This window comes from Calidris pugnax, unplaced genomic scaffold (genome assembly GCF_001431845.1).
Source record: "Calidris pugnax isolate Ruff unplaced genomic scaffold, ASM143184v1 scaffold5, whole genome shotgun sequence".
NCBI classification, from domain to species: Eukaryota; Metazoa; Chordata; class Aves; order Charadriiformes; family Scolopacidae; genus Calidris; species Calidris pugnax.
This window is the reverse complement of record NW_015090814.1, coordinates 3,615,592-3,640,916: the sequence shown is the minus strand read 5'-3', so window position 1 is coordinate 3,640,916 and position 25,325 is coordinate 3,615,592. Positions and strand designations below refer to the sequence as shown.

At 38.0% G+C, this 25,325-nt stretch overlaps 1 protein-coding gene across 1 annotated transcript in view; it reads right to left on the bottom strand.

The window, feature by feature from the left end:
- Positions 1 to 25,325, bottom strand: part of PREX2 (phosphatidylinositol-3,4,5-trisphosphate-dependent Rac exchange factor 2) — a 218,188-nt gene that overhangs the window by 70,598 nt on the left and 122,265 nt on the right. The window contains exons 26-34 of the mRNA XM_014939649.1: positions 23,235 to 23,414; positions 20,333 to 20,427; positions 18,093 to 18,175; positions 17,656 to 17,746; positions 15,806 to 15,934; positions 9,364 to 9,405; positions 6,487 to 6,704; positions 3,181 to 3,283; positions 923 to 1,066 (exon numbers count right to left, since the gene is read on the bottom strand). Coding sequence (XP_014795135.1) covers positions 923 to 1,066; positions 3,181 to 3,283; positions 6,487 to 6,704; positions 9,364 to 9,405; positions 15,806 to 15,934; positions 17,656 to 17,746; positions 18,093 to 18,175; positions 20,333 to 20,427; positions 23,235 to 23,414 — 1,085 coding nt within the window. The remainder of the gene's footprint in view (positions 1 to 922; positions 1,067 to 3,180; positions 3,284 to 6,486; positions 6,705 to 9,363; positions 9,406 to 15,805; positions 15,935 to 17,655; positions 17,747 to 18,092; positions 18,176 to 20,332; positions 20,428 to 23,234; positions 23,415 to 25,325) is intronic.

The following is a 25,325-nucleotide window of genomic DNA, read 5'->3' as shown; positions in this document are numbered from 1 at the left end:
CCAAAAAAAAAAAAAAGTGTTTTAAGTTTACAGTAAGTTTGGCTATTTCTTCATGCATCTTACTGTTTGCTACTTCCTTTCACATTCTCATCTGCCAGGGACCAAGCCCTCCTCAAAACCTTCATTCGTGTGCCTGATTTCTGCCTGTTCCACACAGACCCTGGAAGCCTTTTGTGAGATACAGAGCGCTTTTGGCTCTCCCTGAAATCAAAGGTGGCTCAAGGCAATCAGTGCCTCTCACTCTCCCTTTCAGTGAATCAAACCCCAGGCTGCTGATGACTCTAATGACACCTCTGCCAACGCAGGCTGCCTGCAATTTATGAACGGGCTGAGCATCAGCACCACCGTCCATCATTTTGGTTTGCAGTGTCATAATTAGAAAAGCCTGAAAATACCATTTAAGCCTTCGTCGTATTTTATAGAGGGACAGAATTCTCAGGGGATATCAATTTAGTGCTTAAATTTGAAGTAAGAAGGAAAGACTACGATAGCATTTGGAATGCAAAACACTTTTAAAAGCAAGTTTCATGGTCTGACTGTTGTCCCACAAACGTCTACAGAGAACAAAACAATATTGATGAAAGAAGTTTCATTCTTTGGTGTTGGAATCATAGAACAGGTATAAACTTGGAAATGACGCCTCCCTTTTTTATTTTTTTATCACAAATCTCAGCATTTCTTAAATTCAAATTTTAATTCAAAGCTCTCCACAAATGCCCACATTAAGCAATATGGTTAAATATAAGCCCTTGTAGATACAAAGGATTTGAAATCAGAGAGAATAAGTAGAGAATAAGTAGAGAATAAGTAGAGAATAAGTAGAGAATAAGTAGAGAATAAGTAGAGAATAAGTAGAGAATAAGAGAGTTGAATATTATGTGAGAGAATTGGCAGGGAAAATATTTTTAAAAACTCAAGATACCTTGTGAAAAAAGTACTGGGTGGATTTTAAATCCCCCTCCATTCTTCAGCCTTTGAGGAAGCTGTTCAAAATGGTAGCTGTCAAGGTAGAAGTAAACCTTCAGGGCTTGCCGGCTTCCTTCTGCTTGGTACGTGATTGGTACATCTAAGAAAAAAGTCAGGGTTACGATTTCATTAAAAACAACAGCACATCCTTTTCCAGAAAAACTGATGCACCCAAAATTCACACAGTTTTATAAAGGTCACTGCAGATTTTTATCACACAAAACTAACACATGCAGAGTTTTACACCGTACACACAGCACCTGGTTTGAAACCACTGGAAGGACACTTTTAGCCATATTTCATGTGCCTTCCTTCAGATGCACGATGTGTAAGTTCAGTGTGATACGTAGAGTCAGATCCTCCTCAGATTTGTGGGGGAGAGAACATGTGTAAACATACAGGAGCTACCAGCATAATTCATTAAATTATTATTAAAAATCAGGACTCAACCGAGAAAAAAAATGTACTATGGTAGAATATATAAAAATGGAAGAGCACATTTCATTACCCTTTGACAAGCTAAATGTCACAATACATCAACTGGGAGATTCAGGACAACGAGCAGTGTCATTTTGCAGTTAGAGCGACTCCCAAACACACATTCTATGCGTTATGCCAGGCAATTAACACTTAATCACCATTAGCAAAAGTTGACAAAAAATGTTCAAATTAGCCAGATCTCTCAGAGAAAGTCAGTTCAACTAAATTTGAGTTTTGTATGTATTCCCTGTTTAAGCATCATTTCCATACGTAGGTCCCAAGTTGAAAGCAGGAACAATGAAATTTAGTGATTTGTATTAATAGCATAAATACTTAGTTTTTTTACACAGTGTGCATAAATTATTTTATACCTAAATGGAAAAGAGTCCAAAGGACCATTTTTCACTATTTTTGGTAAAAAGTAAAAGACTATTCTTTTCTTTGTTACACAGTGTGCATAAATTATTTTATACCTAAATGGAAAAGAGTCCAAAGGACCATTTTTCACTATTTTTGGTAAAAAGACTATTCTTTTCTTTTATTGATTATACAGAATCAAATGGGAAAATCAAATTTGTCAGCTCCTTGTCTTCTGTAACCACAGTCAGGATGACTGTGATGGCTGCACTTAAACCAGAAGGAAATATGGAGTTTGTAACCATCCTAGAACACGAGGACTTTGCATTTATCTCTGTTTTAGCACAGACACCTCAGCTGGAAGATAACAAAAATGTGAACAGTTCATGACATAGTCATAGGGTTAACTCCCCATCAGGAGTCTCTCCTGTAACTCCAGTTCCATGTTGAATTTTATATTTCGATTATACAGAAATAAAGTGGTCTTACATAGGCTAATTCCTGCCTGACTACCAGCCCCGTGCTACCGAATTCTTTGGAGCACGGGCAGCTTTGTGGAGGAGCTTTGTGTCTTCTGGTTTTGGTTATTGCAGAAGTTCTCTCACGTGTGGTCTCAATCTGGCAAGGGAATTGTTTTAGAAATGCCTGATGTGAAGCAGACATGGCTTCCTCCCTTCCCTGGGGAGTTATGAGACTTAGGAAAAAAAAAAAAAAAGAGGGCTTTTTGCTCACTGGAGGAAAATTTCTACTGGCTGAAAACATATTAATAAAGGAGTGGCTGAAAATGAGCAAAGGGTACAAACCACAGACTGCAACTGGCAGTCCCTTCCTGCGAGCTGGGCGAGTACTGGGTGGGAGGGTTCATGACCCTGATTGTCTGCACCAGCAGGTCTCTAAGGAAGTTTCTTGCACAATTTAAAGCTCTCCTAATAGTGTTCACCATCTCCTTTCAAAGAACTCTTCCAAGATCCGCTTTGTCTTTCAGACGACAAAACGAAATGGTTTTTATACCTCTCCATCTCATCCCAGTTGCACTTCTCTATTAAGTCCTTCAAGTTTATTTTACACTTGACTCAATAACAACGAGATCTTCCAGGGACTTTCCTGATGCAGTCACATACTCCCAATGGAAAATCTGGTTAAGCAAACAGTTTTGCCCCCAGGGTTGTTGCCAGACAGTGATTCTGCATTGTCACTGATGTTAGCTGTGTTTCAGGAAATCTAGGAATATCAGGAGAGCTACATATCTACAAATTCTCCATAATCCCAAATTATATAATATTCCCTGTGAGAGGAAATGTTCTAGGAGAGAAAAAATGTTACAAGTACAGAAAATGTTCCTGCAAAGCCCAGTTATTAATAATAATAATTACTCACTCGCAACTAGTGGTTCTGGCTCTGATTGTCTGAAGTAAAAAGTAACTTTTTCCAAGTCAAACAGTGCAACCAACGTATCTTCTAGCATGGCTTGCTCATCAGCCTAAAAAAGGCAAAAGAAAAAGTGAAATGGTCATTTCAGCCAGATGTTTTCCCTATCAGAAATAACACGAGAGCAGGACATAAAAGTAACTACAGAATGCTGCACAACATTTTACTGTGTAGTGAAATGTGCAGTGTATAAACTAATTAACTCCTAGATAATGTAAATATCTTTGTTTCTATTGGCATTCTTCCCTTTTATTACTAGTCCAAGATTATTAAAATGAATGTTATCATTTCACATAGTAAATTAATAGGTAATTTATAGCTGCCATTACTTCTCAAGGCTTTTAATCAAACAATACTGTAATTATTCTTCATGTAAGATACTAGATTTCAAGAGCTTGTCTTTACACCAGGTCTAGCTTGTAAATTAACAGAGGGGAAATGTGAAAGCCAAATTCTTCTTTTTAGCAGTTTTCTTTAAAAAAATGCCGCAACTTTAGCATTTCATTTGTAAACAACAGCTGAGAGTTCATTGTGTCCACTCTAAGCACCAATAATTGAACCAGTAGCTCAGAACGAGTACAGCTCAGGGTGATTTGCACCTTCATCTACAAAACTCTAGATGCAAATCAAGTCTGTAGATATGCCAATATTTGGATTTGCACCTATGATTCACTCTGGGTACTCCTGAGCTAAAGAGATAGCTGAAGAGATGCAGACTAATCTACCAAAAAAGCACCAAGAAGTAAATTACTAACGTCTCAGGAACTGAACCTTTAAAAAAAGGAAAATAGTCATCTATAAGTACAGTTATCTTGAGTTAAATATGCAGAGCAATTACAGCAGAAATCGATAATAACTTGAAGTAATTCTATTCTTTATACAACCCTCCCCTAGCACCTTAAGTTAGCAGGAGCCAAATGGAAACCTAAGGCATGCATTTTTCCTCCTCTAAGAACAGAAATAGTAGGAAGGCAAAGAATAATAAACTAGCTGCCTATAAAGTGAGAATAAACTGTAGCTTACTGAATTATAGAAAGGAAAAAAAAAAAAAAGCACCACCCTATTATTTTCCCTGATCAGTGAAATAGCAATCCCCCTTGTACTTATGAAAAAGCAAAGCTGCTAGAAATATTTTGTCTCCTGGCTCATTTTAGGAAGTCCCTATGGACAGAGCAGTTTTATCAGCAGAATAGTCTGAAAACCATTCAGTGACATGGGAAATCTTTGCACAACTGCTCATTCTTTACCGAACTCGGGCCATAATGAGTGTAATTTCCTTCAAATACCCTTGTTTAAAATAACACGGATCATTTGTAAGCAAAATAGTGCTGAGAAGGTATTGAAAAAGTTGCCTATAAATACTTTTCCCTTGGTTAAGAACAGTTACACAGAAGAGACTAAATTTAATTTTATTTTCAATTGGAGAATACATACTCCTGGTATCTGATTACGTGAAAACAGCTATGTAGCATGCATTTTCACTACAAAGGAAATCTCTACAATCTTTAAAGAAAAAAACCCAGAAGTATTGAGTGCTGTAAAGACAACAGTTATTTTGTGATAACATGACAACTAAGCACGTGGAAAAACACAAGACAGGCACCAACTGAATTTACTCTTGAACTCTGAGGACTCCTGCACCAGGACATGTTGGTGCTGCATGGTGCCAAAAAGCATGCAAGACTCAAGACATGAGCCCAAACTCCCCTGACCATGCTTTCTTCACATACTCCTCATGTGGATAAAGAGCCTTCGTATTTCTCAACCTGGAGAACAGAAGGCTCTGAGGAGACTTTAGTGCCCTTCACATACTCCTCATGTGGATAAAGAGCCCTCCTGTTTCTCAACCTGGAAAAGAGAAGGCTCTGAAGAGACCTTAGTGCCCCTTCCAGTACCTAAAGGGGCTCAAGGAGAGGTGGGGAGGGACTCTTGCTCAGGGAGGGGAGCCATAGGACGAGGGGTAATGGTTTTAAACTGAAAGAGGGGAGATTTAGATGAGATCTCAGGAAGAAATTCTTTGCTGTGAGGGTGGTGAGACCCTGGAAGAGGTTGCCCAGAGAAGCTGTGGCTGCCCCATCCCTGGAGGGGTTCAAGGCCAGGCTGGATGGGGCTTGGAGCAGCCTGGTCTGGTGGGAGGTGTCCCTGCCCAGGGCAGGGGGTTGGAACTGGATGGGCTTTAAGGTCCCTTCTAACCCAAACTATTCTATGATTCCCTCAGGCACTGACTTTATCTGTTTTTAAGCTGCACACCTCATCCCAATGTACCCTGTCCCACACAAACCCACGCAGGTAACTCAACTACCTGTGAGGTAGTCGCTCACACCAACTCAAGTCAATGCTCTCCAGCAATACCAAAGACTAACACCTCATGATTGTCATTTAGAAATGCCCTTATTTTTATTGATCTCTTCTGCTTCTAAAGTTTACCAGGTCAACTTGTCAGCAATTTGCTGCCAAGACAGACAAGGCAAGGCAAGAATAGCTTTGATACTAGGAACACCGTCTGCTATTTGTGTGGACTTTTACATCAGTAGGAGGTACCAAATCAATTATTTTCAGACAGCAGCTCCAGAGATTGAGAAGACTGAGACGGAGCAGACCGCACAGACTGCCTCACAGTTCTTCAGGTTGGCAGGAACCAGTCTAGTGTGGGAAGCAGCTTAAATAGCTGAAGCAGCACTTGGGATAACTGGGGATTAGAGGACTACAAAATCACATCCCTTTTTTAATTGTTTCTTAAGCCATGGCTCTCTGCCAAGCCTTGTGAAGAAATAGCAGATTTCCAGTTTCCCTGACAGGCTTTGAGGACTTGCCCTACGACAGGAGCAAAACAAACCAGCACGTCTAGTCCTCCAACTGCTACAGACCTATTACTTTGGGGGAGACGGGGTGATAAAATTATTCAAATCAGGTATTTTATTTATCTTGCATTGCTGTTTATGGCAAAGTGAAGCTCTGGTCATTGCCTAATGCTACATTTGCTCCTAGGGAACAGCTATGATAGCAGCGGGGAGTCAAGGGTAAACTCACTATCTGCTAACTCAAACCAAACATAACACTGTCTTTGTGGGAAACATATTTCCCAGATCACAAACCAACATTTTGCCTATCTGTAATTATCTAAAACGCAAACTTTCCGAATAGCAGCCTATTAAGCAACAAGCTGAGCACAAAGGACACAGAAAATGACATTTATAGGGGTGTCCAGGGAACAAACACAGGCTGTGACCACAGGTGCCACACGTTGTGTCTTACCAAGTTCGGTGAGAGCAGGGACTGGAAATGAAGGAGAAGACCCGCACTGGCTATCTGTTCCAACCACCTTCTGCTGGCCTCCAGTGTCTCCATTTCATACTCTTTGTTGTTGTCAAACATCTGATTTAAGGCCACCATTAGTTGCTCTGAAAAAGCGCAGACCGTGGCCACCAGGCTCTGACAGAAGACCATGTCTCTCCTCAGTTGTATCTCGCTGTCTGTGATGGGTAAAAGTCAAAAGAGGAAAAGCAAAAGTGGAGCAGGAGATTAATTAACAGCAAAGGAATTTATTTTTTTTTTCTAAAAAAAACTCTGGGTCTAAAACCCAAGTCATTTTAATGCAAGGTAAATTACAGGTTTACAGCATAATGTAATACCCAGTAAATAGCATTCTATAACCAAAACTGCCATCTCCCACAATAAAGGATTATTTTATATTTTTAAAATTATATAGAAATGCATTTAAAATCTGGAATTTAAATTATTTCTTCATAAACAACGTCTGTTTATCTTGTAGATTTTAATGTACATGCCACCAATTCTATGTACTTTTGATGTTACAAGATGAAGGATGAGAGTCAGGTCTCTCTGTTGCAATGTGAGAACCAGCTGGGCACAGGAAAGCAAGGATGATCAGAAGCTCTTATTGTGACTGAATCATCTGATCAGCTCCACAGCTTCCAGCTGGGCAGGGCACATGAAGACTGCTGTGAAGTGCAGACAGGGCATATAGGACTTTTGCTAACAGAACACAATCCATCCAAATAATATATATATACATATATATGAATATGACATCTATAAAATAAGCACAGAGCAGCATCACATATGCAGGAAGCAGCAGAGATTTATGGTGTCAGGAAAGTCCAGGACAGTTCCCTAGGTAGAAGTCTGTGGAAACATTAGCAGCTGATTAAAATTAGGGACTAGCTAACCTACCAATTTATTCTGGAGGGCACAGGCATTAGATTAGCTAAAGGTCAAAAGAGTTAGAAAGAGAAATATGTTCTCAATAAAGCACAAAATTGTGGTGATAAATATTCAGTGCTTCCTTTCTCTCCTCTTCTCTGAAGGTCTTCGAGTACTTTGTCATTATGAGCTGTTAGGCAAACATCAATCACAAATGGTACAGGTAGACTTAATCTTTCTCAGAGAAGGAGAAGATTAGGTGATACTGAGGTCTTCCTGAAGCCTAAAAATCTTTTTAGATTTCTTTATATTCCTCTGCCTCTAAGAGGCTTAGCTCCTTTTCCACCTTCTCCATGGAGCTGGCAAGACTTCAGATGACTGGGTAAGTCAGGAGAAATAATTCTGTATTCACAAAATTAATAATGACTTTTAAAAATTGCTTTTGTCGGACTCCAAGCATTTCTCAAAGTAACTCCATTCTATCTGTTTTCCTTCTGAGATCTTCTTCAGTCTCTTTTCCTTGACTATTGATAATAGCGACCCTTCTTTTACTGTCATTTTGATTCCATTTGTCAGTCTCTCAGGAACTCAGGAATGTTTTCCATAAATGGTCTAATCAGTACTGCTTCTGCACTGTGACTCAGTGCTTTTTGTTTTCATTATTAAAATTAGCCTCTCTCACTCTCTTTCCAATCTCTCAAGTTGTGCAGAATCCAGTAAAGATGGAAGTTTTCACCTTTAAAAACTCTACCCATTTCCAGCTTCAAAAATCCCACTGGCTTCTCCATGGCCAAAATCTTTCCAATGTCACTGCAGTGCTCAGGGGTTTGAGCCCAGCACACGTTCTCTCTCCTCGCTTTGCTCCATTTTCTCTCTGTTTGTCTAACAGCAGCTGATTTTTGGTGCCTTCCTCTGCCCTGCCTGAAGCAGGGGCTTCTGAAGCAGCCCCCTCTCATGTCTCCAGCACCTCATTTCCAAATCTCATTTCATACTACTTGAACATCAGATACTGCATACAAAAAGATTTTTATACAAAATAAACTACAGAATTTATGAACTTAAGAAATCATGTAAATAGGGAAATCTGCTTTTAAAAAAAAAAAAATCAAGTCTGGGGTGTTTTCTCAGGTCACTTCCTATTTTAAAACTCACAAGGAATTAATAAAAACTTTTATAACATTTGGAAGAAATCTGACAACAAAGAAATGTTGCATTTCCCTTTCTAAAACTGCTGTTATTTGTCAACAAAATCACAAAATAATAATGCATTCATATAGTCCTGCAAGATGGTTAAAATAATCAGCTTTTACAGTCAAATATGGCTGCTTACTCACTTATGCACCTACAAATCGTACAGAATCTTCTGCAATAAGTACTATATCCTAAATACTGATTTACTGGCATTTATTTTGCAGACACACGCCTATTTTGTGTATTTGAAGCTGTATGGTGTGATGGTAGGATAATACACACAATAATCAGACTCTTTCCAAAAAGGAAGGACTTAAAAAAAAAAAAAAGGTATTCTTTAAAGAAAAGATAAAAGGAAACCTATGGGTTAGAATAGTAAGGTAAGTCTGGAAATAGATTGGAATTAAAAGAAAAAAAAAAAAAGATGGCAAATAGGAAAAAGGCCAGAAAAAGAAACACAAGCTCAGTGATTTAGCAGTTACTTCATCTGCAAAGATCCAAAGTAAATGACCAGAGGAGGTAGCCTGCATTAAAAAAAAAAAAAAAAAAAAAAGAAAGAATGTGCAGTGATGTGCAATGTTTGTTAGAAATGTCTTTGGAATTGTTGCATTCTTCAGGAATCCTCACTTTAAACACAGGGGTAAAGTTGTTGATTATCAGGTTATTGCATCTGAGAATTTTCTATAAACACAGTGTGCTGTCCAAAAGAAAAAAAAATATAAAAAATCTGAAACCATCCATGTTCACTTCCCCAACTCCCAAAACAAGCAAAATTACCTGTATACTCAAGAAGTGCCAAAAGTATTCGTGCCTTCACCTCTTAAAGAAAAAAGAAAATACATTGAGGTCATGGTTAACAGTGTTTTCACCAACATAATAATGCATTTGCAGTTTCTCATTTTATACCAGCTTAACTCAAACTTCTTGTGTGGGCAAATCCTGATTAATACCTACAAAATAGTAAAGAGTCTCAACTTCACTTAATTTTAGATATGACATGATAAAATTGATAATATTCCAAATCATCAATGTTGAGAAAGACGTGTGAAAAGTCAGCTGTGATCTCAGAGTGCCCGTGTACCAGCCGTACAGGGCAAGTCCATGTGTGAAGAATTCCAGTCTTAAAACTTTGAAAAACAAGACCAGTTTTCACCGATTCCCACACTACCCTAATTTTTTCTTTTTCTTCCCCCTTCCTTCCCCCCCCCCCAACTTCTCATTCCATACTTAAAAATCTCAAATTATCCTCATTTTAATGTATACCAAAACATCCAGGAAAAACACAACAGCATTTTCATTTTATTCTCAGCCTTCAGGATTTTATTTTGCTTCAAACATTTCTTTTCATTTCCCAATCTATGAAGTGAAAAAGCACAGATTAAAAAGAAAAATCTTCATTTTACAGCCAAAAAATTGGTTTTATATCTCTTTACACTGGGGTAGGGCTTTTTTTTCTTCTTTTTTTTTTGGTGGGGAGCTCTTCTCCAAGTTTGCAGGCTACAGACAGGGATTCTTTTCCTCTACCACGTACCAGAGCACAGATTTAAATGTGTTAACTGCCACTGCAAGGAACAGGCAGATTAAAAAGCTGCCATTACTTTAGAGAGTGTCAAACTTCCAGGACATCAGTTGTCCTATGGCACCTGCCTATACGAGCACGCTGCTACTTCCCATGCTTTTGCATCTTTCCGAAGTTTCACAGAATCACATGGGGTTGGAAGGGACCTCTGGAGATCATCTAGTCCAACCCCCCTACCAAAGCAGGTCACCCAGAGCAGGTTGCACAGGAACGTGTCCAGGCCAGTCTGGAACGTCTCCAGAGAAGGAGACTCCACCACCTCTCTGGAGACATTCAAAACCCACCTGGATATGTTTCCTTCATACGTCCAATTTTCTGGGCAGTCCTATTCCAAGCCCTGCTTAATGGACCAGCAGAGCTGCAATGGGGCATATCCACAATAGGACAACTTGGGAATATATTGGCCCCCTGCTAAAATTAACCTGATAGGTTTGAAATTTGAATTATTTGAAATTTGAATACAACTCAGATGACAGAACTGACATTGGAGTTGACTGTATCAGCAGCACAGTCTCCAGTCTGTGTGTACTTGAAAGTACCTATGAAAAGCTAGAATCTTCCCCCCAAAGGGGACTATGCTTAAAAAAGAAGAAAACCTTTCAAGCCTGATCTTTATCCGTGCTGTGTACATATTGCAAAAAGAACTGGCAGTGCCTACGCTTCTGAAATGCATGCCCACGGTATCTCAAATACAAGCATCAAAACACTCAAAATTACGGGTTATTCTTGAAAATAGCCTGGTGATAGGTCTTTGCCTTAGCTTTCTGTCTTTTGAAAAAAGAAAAAAACAACCCACAAACTTCCAGACATTAACAACTTGGCATCTTGGAGCCTGAACAATATGGGGAAATACAGCTTTTATGTGAAAAATTTAGATACATTGAGGCTATTACTTGCAGCTTGTTTTATAAAGATTTGTTGGATCTCTGAATTCAGAAGCATTTGAGGTATCTATAAATAATGATTTCCTGCTTATGGGAAAATTACAGGATGCTGCAAATCTTCTTTATCATTGCTACAAGTCTTCTCCTTCCCAAAAAATACCCACAGGCAAGAGAGTATTTTTAGGTTATTTGTATAAGTAGAGACTTACCTGGGGTTAGAAGAGAACACTGGATGTCAACCATTTGCTTTTCAACAAATTCCAAATGCTACTGTAAGTTTTCACCTCTTCATGCTACACAGTGTACAGAAAGGGGTAAGTCCCCAGGAATTCCTCTTTAGAGCATGTGATTTGTTATGCAAGATGCCTTCAATTTCTTTTATTCTTTAATTCATTTGTACCTTTTTTTTTCTCATAGTATGATATTCTAATCTTTGCCAGTAAAGGGCAGATTTTATTTTTACTTTGTTTCTCGCATCTGAAAATATTTTTGAAATAAGATTGAAATCTGTACTGAATATTTTATGATTTAAGTTTAAATACATTTTTTATGCCTTTAATGATGGAAATGCTCCTTCACTCATCCGAATTTTAATTAAAATACATGGCGACTTTCTCAATTCCATAGTATATCCTGTATAAACTTAAAATTATTGTGCTAGCAAAACAACTGCACTTCCTCATGTGACCAGCTCATGTGACATTCTGAAACATCACTTCTTGTGACCAAAAAAATCTTATGTTTTTTTTCTTTGGGAAAAAGCAACTACAGAAATTTCTCCTCATCTTTTCTCTTTTTACGCCTTTCTGTTGTTATGCTGGCCAGTTTTGGTTTTGCCTTCCTTCTGAAGTATCCTTTTTTTTCATCCATCTTGTTGATTTTCCTGATTCCCATGTTAATATCTCATGTATATCCAAAATCCTGTACCTACATTACTTCTTCTCCTTACAGTGACCATTGAATTCCTGCCTTGACTAGTGATCTTTCCTCCAGCAAAATCAAGCACTCCATCTTCAAAGATCTCCCTCTGCCAGTAACTTATCTTTATCTTTATTGATTTAACAATTTAGTAGGCCCAGTCACTCTAAGAAATTACTTTCATCTTTTCTTTAGTTACTTAGGTCCAGATAAATCCTCCTAGAATCTGTATACTATTTCAGAGAACTCTTCAAATCTATCAATTCAATTAGCCTTCCAGGGCTTTCTCTAATGATATGGTAGGACAAATGAAATGAGACAAAACAAACTCCACATATGTTTTAAATTTACTGCCAAGGAAGGTTTGGTTGTTTTTTTTCTGGTTTTTGTAATCTGTGCAAACCTTCGTAATTCTTTTTTTAAAATTGCTCTCCCAATTCCAATACTAATAAAAAGAAAACTGACAGACCAGAACGATCATCCTCAAGGCATTCTGAGTTTGCCTGTTTCTTCATACTTATTAAACAAAATAAATAAAAAGAATCCTAAGATCTATGACTTAAACCATCTCATTCTTATGGGGCTCCCATGTCTCCTTCTGCTTCAAAGCACTAATCAGTCTAAACTAATACATGTTCTACAATGCAACAGAACAAGACATAAAAAATTACAATAGCCTGTGGTATTTTTATGAAAATAAAAATATGTCAGTTTTCAATAAGGAGATGCATTTACTGAAAGCATTCATCCGTGCTTCAGCCTTCATCAATAATGGTTAAGAATGTTTTTAATAACTGGAGGTTTTAATTACAATTTTTTTCCCCATGGTGAACAAAATTGTATCAGTGATCTTGTATGACTAATTCCTCTAGAACCTGCTGGAAGAGACAACTATATCTGCTTTCCTCAGTTATTAAAATACTGCCTTTTACTTAAAAAAAAAAAAAAGGTGGTTCTTCTAAAATCCCAAGAATTTGTTCAACTTGTCCTCATAAGCCCAACTAAGCACTCAATTTAGGGACATCTTTCATTTTTTTCTGAATCAAGTGAATAAGAGGGGAAACAGGGAGGTAAATTGCTGTACTACTTGTTAGGTTTTCACCAGAAATAGCTCAGGGTGATACTAGTGGTTCTTCTAGATATCCTGACCATTTGTGAACACAATGCATAACAGCAAGATTGGAAAGGAGAAAACAAGATACGAAGAGAAAATTGAGCTGCTAAAGCATTATTAACCCTGCATCGTGCTCATCTGATTTCAGTTTGATCCATCTGCTGGTTGTGTCTTAAGTTTAATTTATACAGGCCTAAGCCTGTTTAAATCACAGCAGTCTCCCAAAACTGCCTGAGGGGCACATTTTTGCCATGAATCTTTTCAACACTGAATTATATATACCTGTCCAGACATGCCTTGGAAACTAAGGCTTGAGAAGCAATTCTTCAGTTCCGTTCTCCTATTTCTCCTTCATGCCATTTGTGTCAGGGAAGCCACAAGGCTTTTGGGTACCCTTTACATCACACCAACTCCTTGGTGTTCCCTCTCAGGAACAAGTATTAGTGATACCAGTTTGGGGAGCAGAGGGTGGAAAAGGAATCAAATTAAAGGAAAAAAAAGAAAAACTACAAGAAAATAGAAATATGTAAGGACTGATGGTGAATAAACATCGTAAGATGGTAACTTTACATATATTTGGTAAGGAAGATGGCAGAGAAGCCAGTTGTTGGAAATCTCTGACAAAAGCCCAGATGCCATGGACGAAAAGGGAGAGCCAAGAATATTTAAAGTGGGCAGACAACTTCTGAGACACGGTGATGAGAGAAAGTAAGGCAGAGCACGTGATCTCCTTGAACCACAGAATAATGCCTTTTACTATTTAGCTGTCTGACCATGCACCATTCACAAGCACCATAGTTTCAATGAAGTTACTACTATAATTTATTAACAGAGAAAACCTAGTTTTAATCCTAATTTTTAAAACATTACAAAATGCCACCAGTATTATTGTTCTGTAAACATATAGTAGTTTTGTAACAAGAGATTTTTATTATAGAGAGGCAGGGAGTCATTTGGACCTTGCTGAACTGAAATTTTGTGGTAGATTTAAAACCAAATTTATCTGAATAACCTGAGCTCAATATTAATGGCATATGACCAATGTCAAAACGGGTTAAGTCTATTAATTCTATTTATGAGCAAACAAGTTATGTGAAAATGGTCTGCTAGGCTTGGCTTCTGAAAGGAGAGCAATAAAGGGCTGTTAAAGACACATTTCCATTCCTCCTGAACTGCGAAAGAAACCATGATTAATACTTGAATATAATTTGGTTTAGGCTGAAGATAGGTCTGTAGAAAAAAAATCCAAAACATTTATTCATTTTTCACCCAGTGACAGCCACCATTAAACTAAAGGAGGTATTCTTAGTATTCGAGAGTCAACCCACTGTGATTGACTCCAAAAATAGGAGACATTTTTTCTGTTGTTTTTATAATTTTCTAACCCAGGGTCTGAAAATATGATTGTATCTGAAATGAGAAACCAAAAGTCGGAGGAGGAGTTTGTTTGGTTTGGCTGGTTGGATTTCGGAGGTTTATCTTCATAAAACTTATCAGAAAGTTCTTTTCCAGTGATCTGAAATGTAGCAGTTTCTTTACGGGACACCATGGAAATCAGCCAACAAAAGAAAAGAAGCTAAACACACACACACACACAAATCATTTAAAGATAGACCTAACAAAAGTTTTCGTTCCCACGTAGACTCCTAGGGCAAGTAGTTTTACAAAAATATTTTTGCTCATTATTTCCATCCCTGGAAGTGTTCAAGGCCAGGCTGGATGGGGCTTGGAGCAACCTGGTCTGGTGGGAGGTGTCCCTGCCCAGGGCAGGTGGAACACAATGATCTTTAAGGTTCCTTCCAACCCAAACCGTTCTATGATTCTGTTCCTTATAAAACAGCCCAGGAAATAAAGCAGAAGATACAAGCAAGATTTTCTGGATAGGTATGAAGAAAGAGGGAGCAGAAAAACCCAGCTCACATTGTTACCTGGTGGTGAAGAGGAGCAGAGTACTAGGTAACTGTTAGTGGTGGAAGGGAGGTGGAGGAGGAAGAATAATAGGATCAGTTGTGATGGAGTAAGTGAAAACCAGTGGCCGAGGTTTGGTCCCCCTCAGAAGAGGGAGCATGATTTTAGAGGGATAATGATTTCAGATCAATGACAAGTAAGAGCAAGATCTAAGACAAAAGCTGTCCTGCAGAGTCTTCATCTTTCCATTTACGATGGCAGAAAAAAAGGGAGTTTGCCCCATTTTGGTGTATCAGCCCCATGAAGTTCTGTGACAAATCAGTCAAGCCCATCAGACTTCAGCAGCAACTGAAACAACGTAGCACGTACAGCATATCACAGAATCACAGAATCTTAGTGGTTGGAAGGGACCTCTGAGATCATCGAGTCCAACCACAAAAAAAAAACCAAAAACAAAAAAAACCAACAACAAAACAAACAACAACCAAACAAATACAAAACACACCACACCAAACGCCCACCAAAAACACCACACCCACCAACTAAACCCCACACTCAACACCTCACCATAAACCAATAACCTTGGGCACTAGAGCATGCCCTGAAGAGCCATGTCTATACGTTTCTTAAATCCCTCCAGGGATGGTGACTCCACCACCTCCCTGGGCAGGCTGTTCCAGTGCCTGACCACTCTCTCAGGAAAGTAATTCTTTCTAATATCTAATCTAAATCTCCCCTGCCCCAACTTCAGACCATTTCCTCTGGTCTTGTCGTTCGTCCTTTGGGAGAAGAGGCGGTCATGCTGTTCCTACTAACCTTCAACAAATTTTCTGATGTTCTGGGCAAGGCCCCGGACGCTGCTGGGGAGGTTCCAAGGGTCTTGCTTGATGTGGAGTCGTAGCCTCTTTGGACAGTTAAGCTTCGGTTCCATTTCCTGCTGAAATTCTAAGCGAGGACAAAAATACTCTTTTTCTGCTTAAACCTCCTAAGGAAGCCGCAAGTAAGACATTATTTCTTCCTCAATATTTTCACAGCTCAAGGCAGTATGAACTTATTTAACTCTAGTTAAAGCCTGGGTGACAGGGCTAACAGTCATCTAAGCTCCCTAATTAGTCAAAGGAGAGAGAGAGCAGCATCCCCAAACATGATTCTTTCTGTATCAGGTACAAAAGATAGAAGGTGCCTGACTCCATGGAGGAAGCAGGAGTCTGGAACTTTTGGAGGCAAAATTAATTAAATTAGAAAATAAAAAAAAAATTACTTATTGCTTAACCTAGTCTATCTTTCAAATCACTGAAGTGCTCCTTCTACCGTTCAAGATGATGATGCAGATCAAGAATAAAATATCTGACTTGTCCATATCTTGCATTTAGCTGAACGTTTATTGTACCACTGAAGGAATAACCTTTTGTTGTGTGAGCCTGCCAGGTACTCAATCTGAAACACCGGAAACACAAGAAAGCAGAAATGCTCTAGGTTTATTCCCATTATCTTGGTTTCAAAGCAGGAAAAAAAAGAAAACAGGAGAGGAAGAGAGAAAAAAGGGGAAAAAAAGGGAAAAGGGGAAAGGGGGTGAGCCTGCCAGGTACTCAATCTGAAACACCAGAAACAGAAGCAAGCAGAAATGCTCTAGGTTTATCCCCATTATCTTGGTCTCAAAGCAGGAAAAAAAAAGAAAAACAGGAGAGGGAGAGAGAAAAAAGGAGAAAAAAGGGAAAAAGGGAAAGGGGGAAAAAAAAAAAAGGGAAAAGTAGGAAAAAAAGGGAAAAAGGGAGGTTTGTGGACTTTGTAAATTCAATGAGGGAGAAGTACTTCAAGCTCTGTAAAACCAGATAATCAATGCACAGTAACTATGCTCTGTTGACTTCAGTGGGATTTTGGTGATTTATAAAAGCTAAAGATCCACCTTCTGGCCTTGTAAAATCAGTTTTCTTTGCCAAAAAACATATGCAGGATCAATAAAATCATGATCAAACCTATTATAAATATTAATATAATATCCAGTCTCTGATTGAGCTTTTTTTCCTTTAAAAACTCATTTTAAAAAATAAGACCTTTGCATTTTTCACAGTCTTATGGCTACCAACAAAGACCTATTTATACACTTAGACTTAAGCAACTATGCAAGTGTTAGCAGAGTATCTGAAATTACATGCAGATTTTTTATATAATCAGTAATACTTATATAAGAATATATTTGCCATAAATATTACTGTGACTATAAATTTACATTTGCAAATTATTTATAAATCAACTTCACAAATAATAGTTCTACAAAAACCAATTAAAATCTGGCTTTCGTAATAAAATAGATCAGAAATGGCTTCAGTAGTTGAGACAAAAATGTAATAAAAGCACCTGGAATACACAAAGCCTGTTTCTTGCCTCAGAAACCTCAGCAATTCTATAGTCAGTCCAGAGTCTACACTTTAAAGCTGACTTCCCAACAAACCTGACATCCTTTCATACATTGTGGAATAGAAGTGTAAGAAGCCAGTTTTCACCCAAGAACAGATTCAACTTTGGTGCTTCAACAATCAATTCTTGCAGAACACGCCAAGATTAAGCAAAGTCAGTTCTTTTACACCCAGCTCAAGGAGTAGATACCCATATCCATGTACCCTTCAAGCTGCCCTTTGATTCTCATAGACAGAATCAAACGTTACCTTGGAGGCCTCGACCTGGTGTAAAGTATTTCGTCTGCTCAAAGGCCCTCATCACAGCTGGTCCTTTCAGAAGATTGACAATTGAATCAACCTGTTGGGATCAAGGTTCTGTGAGAAAGACATTTTTTTTTTTTTTTACAGCAACGATTAGAAATCCTTTCTTTAAGGAATATAGACTACAGACAAGCAGCTTTCGATTCGTTCTTAATTAATGGCTCAAGTTAAAGTAGCAAGCCAGGGAATGTTAGACTAAACCTAAGGACATGTTTAACTTGCAGTTTTGAAGTATTTACAGAAAACTTAAGGAGAATGAGTAAATACATACCAGCCCAGTAAACAGTGGAAAGCAAAAGTAAAAAGAAAAAGAAGTATTTGCTAAAGACATCTTAGCTCAAACGTGGACTTTAGTATCAAAGCCAAGAAAAATCATCTCATACTTGACCAAAAAGATGCTCCAAACAGCTATGGAGCTTGTCCTGTTTATCGTGGGAGATTCGAACACTTATGGGAAGCTCATCACCTGAAAAAAACATTTTAAAATGAAAAATTGTTTAGAATTTTCACTGTATTTTCCAACGTGTTTGTATTTTAGATAATCTGTTCTGCACACAGACTGATGCTTAGGCTTTCAGGATTATTTTCAGTAACTGTTCTCCCTACATATTTTGCATTTAGTAGTCACTTGTTAACACAGAAAGAGCTCTTAAAGGAAGGACCACTTTCAAAACCCAACTGGACAAGGTCCTGGACAACCTGCTCCAGATGAGTCTCCTCAAGTAGTGGATTGGACTGGACAACTCAAGAGGCCCCTTCAAACCTCAGTTATTCTTTGACCAGAACAAACAATTCTTCCATGCTGGAGAACATCCTACACACCAGACTAAATGGCTCAGTAATGTGAACATAATACAGCAAACCACAAAGCCACTGAAATGTATCCACCATCAAATTTATATAGGGACTCTACAGACAATTGACAATCTTAATGTTCTTAATAATTAAATGGTTCTGAGATTTTAGTAATTCAACAAAAATACAGCTTCCAAATCCTGTATGTGCTATGAAGCTTTTAGTAGGTACACACCACATCATTTCCTAAGAGAGTATGAAGGAGAAGGACTCTCCTGTGTCACTGCTCCTCGGTCACTCGCTTTCTCAGACAACGAGTGATGCAACCTGAACTTTCAAAAGCAGTGAAAAATTGAGCTTAAAACTGTTTTTCCTCCTTGCTGCTGCACTGACAGATAAGAAGTAGCCACTTGATAATTTATAATCCAAATGTATTCATGGTCAATCTAGACTCATTTTTCTTATGTCAGTGAAACACTTAAATAGCACTTTTCTCTCCTTGATTTTTTTTTTAGCTCCTTTAGATGTCCGTAAAGCCTGTAGTTACAACCTTTCACAGGATTTTAATTGCAACAGATGGAGCAGAGTGCCAAAGAGCCCTGATCTGGAGTCAGCCAGGTGAGTTTTGAAACTAGGAGAAAATTTAACTCAGCAGGAGAGTGGGAGCTTCACTGAGCAGCAGTATTTATCAATGTGAACACTGTATCAGGCACCTCAGTTGGTACCTCAGCTTGATGCTGCACAAGTGCATACCAGCCTGCATATATCTTAAGTTGAAGATACAGACCCTGGGTCTCCTCTTTTATTAAGAGTTCTATCCGGTTTTCATCCTCTCCTCTGTATCTGCTCAGCTCCTTAAGCATGTATCACCTCTAGAAAGCACCTGCCTAGAATTGCATCATTCACAAGGTATCTCAGTTACCTTGCAAAATGTCATTAATACTTTCCTGTCCCAATTCAAGATACTGTTCCTGGTACAAACAGCTATAAAATTTGCCTTCTTTATGGCCATGTCACAGAATCATAGAACCATGGGATGGTTTGGATTGGAAGGAACCTTAAAGATCATCCAGTTCCAACCCCCTGCCCTGGGCAGGGACACCTCCCACCAGACCAGGTTGCTCCAAGCCCCATCCAGCCTGGCCTTGAACCCCTCCAGGGATGGGGCAGCCACAGCTTCTCTGGGCAACCTCTTCCAGTGTCTCACCACCCTCACAGCAAAGAATTTCTTCTCATTAAGTAGCTTATATTCAACTAATATGCCCAGTTCTTTCTTTTCCTAAATCATTCCCAAATGATAAACTCCCAGCTTGGCGCAAATATTTTTTCCTGTTAGTCCCTGAGCATCTGACCTTGTACCCCATGCAGTTAAATCCCATCCCATTCCTATTAGCAGCTGCATTTATTTAAATCCAATTTGTCATGGCATAAACAAGAAATGTGCTGCTATGTGGTCTCACATTCCTTCCTGCAAACACACGCAGCCGTGTCCCGCCGTCTGGGCACTGACACAGGCTGGGAGCACGTCCCACACTCACCTAAAATGCTCCTTGCTCTCTGCAACGTTATCCTACCACCAAGGCAAAGGCACGACAGAGGGGAAAAGCAGTGATTCTGAGAGCTCTAACCAATTCAGTCTATTTACAGGGATGCTGGAACATCTCTTTTACATTTAGGACTCCCAGTGCAGCCCTAGCAAAACGGTAACACTTCCACTACCAAGCAGGATGTAATTTTTAAAACAAAACCAACAAGACTGCCAGTGAAAAGAATAAAACACAATAAAATGCACAGAAGACAGATTCACAGCTGACTCTTCTAAACGTACCTGAGTCCATTTCATCGCTGTGAAAGTAAGAACTGCACTGACTGCTGCAAATGCTGGTGAATGAGGCAATGGAGTTCCTATTGCTGTTGCAATCACTTGGAAAAAAAAAAAAGCAAAAGGAAAAAATAATAAATATATTATATAAAAGTCATGTCCTTTAACGCCGGCTCTGTATCAAAGTTTTCCCCTTTTAAATTTAATGATGAGATAGGCTGTACAAACCTTTATCAACAATAAAATCTCTATACTCAGGCTATCATATAATTTGCAATCCTAGTAGCACTTAGAGGACCAGATTTTCAAGGTATATGATTCAATTGTCTCCCTTCACCTTGCACGTGAACAAGTACTTGCAGAATGATAACACACACTTTCAGTGCAAAACAACCAACTTTTCTTACACGAGTGACAGTTTTTGAAACTGTGGCCTCAAATGTTTTAGTAATTTCACACTTAATTTCTGTACTCCTAGTCCACAACTAATATAAATGACAATATAGTCTGGTTTATGACTTGCAAACTAGAGTCTGTAATGGGTTTAGAAGAGATTTGATCCACTAGGGTAACATCAAAACTCAAATTGCAAACTGTTTTTCCCTGCCAGCCAAAAGACAGTTTATGATCCCATCTCTTCCAGCTGTTCATTTTGTTAGAGATGTACACCCATTTACATCTGTGACTTCAGTGGATACTTCAATGCATATAAAATGTCATCTACGCTGGTCTAGTAAGGAGATTTGGGGATTAAAGTCCTGGGTTGGTTTTTTTCCCTGTTCTTTTCTCTCAAAAATAAATTGTTCTGTACAGGAACTAGGTGGAGAGCATACCTACTTATGCAGCATCAACAGAGTAACACATCGCCTTCTGTCCTAAAATTCCTATGAATACAAATCTGAATTCAAAGTCTTCAGAGTTATTTAGCCACATGAAGATCATTTAGTTTCAAGGCAGGAAATGCTGAAGTAATTATCCAGCAGAGGGAGTCTTAAAAACCCAAGTGAATATAGGATAACGTAGAAATGTACCTAAAGGGTATTTTTATATAATGATCTGATTTTGGCTTTGTGAGTCGGGTGTACCCATTCACCAAGATACATATATCTATATTTTATATATAATGCTGCAGTTATACACATACCCATCTGCTCCCTATTTGTTTTCTTTATTTTTGTAAATACAGAAGTGATCTTTTATTGGTTTTAGCATCCTGACTTACATTTCCTGGCTAAGGCATATATTTTGGACCTGTAGCCAACTAGGTAAATGAATGGGGAAAACTTTTAAATGAAGCAATATGATATAATTACAATCATATCCATTAAGTAGATGAAAAGACATCAGTAACAACATGTTCCTAACAGAGGGTGAGCAGTCCCAGGGAGTATTAAGAATTTCTGGCTGGATATTAAGAATGTTTTCTAACTAACTCTATTCACTTATTAAAGTCTCCAAAGGGAAGACGAAGGTTATTTAAAACTAGATTGTGCAAAGCATGAGAAAATAAAACACAAGGAAATTAGAAACAGATTAGCTCCATCATTCTGCATTTTTATTACGTTGTATTGCAAGGTTTAGAATGAGACCCTACAACAAAGAATGAGAGCATTCTAACAGCTGAAATCAGCCTACTAGTTCTAATAATAACCACACTGGCATTACGTGATCTGGAGATTTTAAGTATTGCCTATAGTAATTATTTAAGCAAATAAACAAAAAATTCCAATCTCACTTCAACAACTGGTCGGAACTGGCAGATTTTATGATTATTCTGCATATGGAACCCTAGACTTTATCATTCCTAAACAGCCACAACGGACTATAAATGATTGGAATCAGAATAAAGAGAATATTTTAAATGAAGAGACACCTATATCTTAAGTCACACCTTTTCTACACATCCAGGTCTCGTGCCAACTGGGGGACTTCCCAACTGGAGCAAGCGCAGGACACTGGAGCAGGTCCTGCACAGTTGGTCGACACATCATGGACACGTAGGAACCCCCAAAACGTGCTTCAGCCGGAACAGCACTTTGCTTGTGTGTTTGCCACAGTTAGAACAGGATGGACTTAATCTCTGAGAATTATCTCTACATTTAGTTTTGTTCAAACTTACACATATATTTCTGTTTCTACTCTGACAAAGAGATCCCATTTACCACGCTGCAGTAATCAAATATTAGCTTATGAAAGAGATCTCAGCAATGCAGGGTTCTGTAGAAAAATGATGACCCTACTGAGATTCTACTTTCTGAGCATAATAATGAACCAAGATAATGAACAAATAATGAACCCTTATTTTACTTGCAGCTAAAATTTTAATTTAGATTTTATATCGTGTAGTTAACCAATTCTCTCTAAGCCCCAGAAGATGATCTTTGAAAGACCTATGCTTGCTTTAATTACTGCTTCCTTTTCAAAATTCTTTGTATTTTAATTCACAGTAAATGTGATGCATTATGAAGTCTAGAGATGAGGTGATGCTACAATATTTAGAATAGAAGAAGGTGAGAAATACATGTTGAGAAACTGTTAATTTTTTTCTTTAGATCAGCAAGAGTGGTAGCTCTGGCACCTTGCTTTCCATGGCAAATATTTGTTTTGTTGTTTGGGTGCATAATAAAAGAAATTATTTTTGTTTTTTATGAGATGAGTAATCTAAAGTAAAGCCTTACAGCTCTGGCTATGATATCCTGTAAAGGTTAGGGATACTGAAATCTAATAACCAATCTGTACGCATAAAAGAGTTTATTTTACAAATTTCATAACACATCTTGATGCTAGTTATTCCTCTATTAGAAATGTCAGATTCATTATACTCTGCTATTCCTCATAGCCACTTGACAGTCTACGAACCCACAGGTTTGAGTGAGTTGAGAAATGAAAATGTTATTAGTAAAGTTACCTGTAAGAATCCCTGTTGCTGATGGTATCGTGACCAGAATCTTCTTGTTCATCACCTGTCACACTGAAACAGACTTTCTTCCCATTCCTTTCCCCCTTTTCATTATCACTGTCTGTTGGCATTAAAGGCTCAGGTGTTTTACGTTCTGATTTGGGAGAATATGTTATTGAAGAAAGAAGGCTGTGAGACACAAAAAAAAGAAAAAAAGGAAAAGATTAAGATAAATTTATGTTTTTCCAAAAGTGAGCTACAAAAAGATAGCATTTCTTGTCAATGTTCTCCAACTTTTATTCTATAATATATGGAGAGAACAACTAAATTCGCTTCATGTCTGTTTGAAACAAGGGAAGGAAGTGACACATTCTGCTGTTAAAATGTGTAACAGTGAAACCCATTAGCATTACTAAATACTCAATCTTGTGTGAAAGCAATGACTCCGGCTGGGGAAGAAATACAGCACATTCTTGAACACTTGGGGTCAAATTTTGTATTAATATAACTATTTGTAAGCAACAACCCTGCCCTTCTCAGCAAAAATCAAGAAAACAAGCCAAAGAAACTGTATCTCTGTGAAAAGCCTATATTTTTTCAATTACTACTGTACCAGACACACCAGCCTGCATCACAAGCTATTTTACTAAGGCATTTTAAGAATCTTTATTAACATATCTGTGTATTTCCTGACACTCAAAGTGTCAAAGCTACTATCACTAGTAAAAGTGATGATTAATCTACAAGCTTCTGCAACGAGCACAAAAGTGACATCCAGTCAAGAAGAGAGAACACTGCAGACATTTAGAATATGCACAAATATTGGAAGGAAAAGATTCGTATTCTTGGGTGATTAAGTCATATTGAGATGTTCTAATTTAGTTTCAAGATCAGAACAGCTATAATGGGCAACTGTCCTTTAGTTCCTATTACTCAAACACTCCATTAGAATGACATTTTCAAGCTAGTATTTGGGTTTGAAAGGCAGCATTTCTCTTGCAGAACTTACCTTCTAACTACCTGAAAACAGAACATGCTGAATTAAGCTTATTTTCCCTGTCAAGTACTTAGATATAGCAGCAGAGTTTTATTGTAGGAGGTGTCTGAATGGTCAACTGGCAAACCTTCTTCTAGATACATGGCAGGATGCAAACATAAGTTAGATCTTTTTGTTACACAAAATTCTTATTTCTGAAGGGAATCTATGGGAGATGCATATCTTACATGAAAAAAAAAAATGCTGCCCTAATTGTTATTGAAGGGTAGCATTCAGAATTCCTTCATTTACTCTTATTTCATGTATTAGCATTGTTACATTATGCAAGGGAGGAATTCTGATTTTCAGTGGTTTAGAGCTCGATCTTAATTTTGTGGGGCTGGGCCAATTAAAGTAATTCATGCTTAATCCTAACAAAATTAAGTGTGTTCAGTTACAGTTAACATCAGTACTGAGCTACCCATTTCTCTACTCTTTTGACAAATAATATTCTACCAGAAAACAACCCGATCCTAAGCTTTTCTTGAAAGTTGAAGTTTCTGGACTCAGAGCAGTGACCTTTTGCATACAAAACACAGATAATGTGTTCAACTCCATTTTCAACTACAATGTTTTTGAGTATCTAAAAATAATTTCCTCACTTGCAAGAATGGACAGAGTTTTAAGCAAGAAATTAAGAAAGCATATACTTTGGAAACACCGTAGGGTAGATTATCCTATAATGCTCTCTGTTGACTATAAAGCAATGAATAAATACCTCAGATGGTATATCAAGCTTGGTCTCATTGAAATAATGACCTGATTAGATGTTAATATGAGGTTTGACATTAACTTTAGGGAAACAAGGATGATAAGAAAAGCTTTTTAGCATATCTTTTCATTGATCCTGCATAAATTTCTCTAAGAGCTAACAAGTGATAGACAGACACATATTTATCCTACATATAGGAGAAGGTACTGACCTGAACTGTAACTGAAATATAGAAAAACTACACAAAAGGTATGATTTTACTGGACTTTAAACCCATGCATCCACTAGAGAGACATCTTTTGGGCTACATGATGACTTAACACTTCATCGGTGTGAAATCAACTCAGTTCTT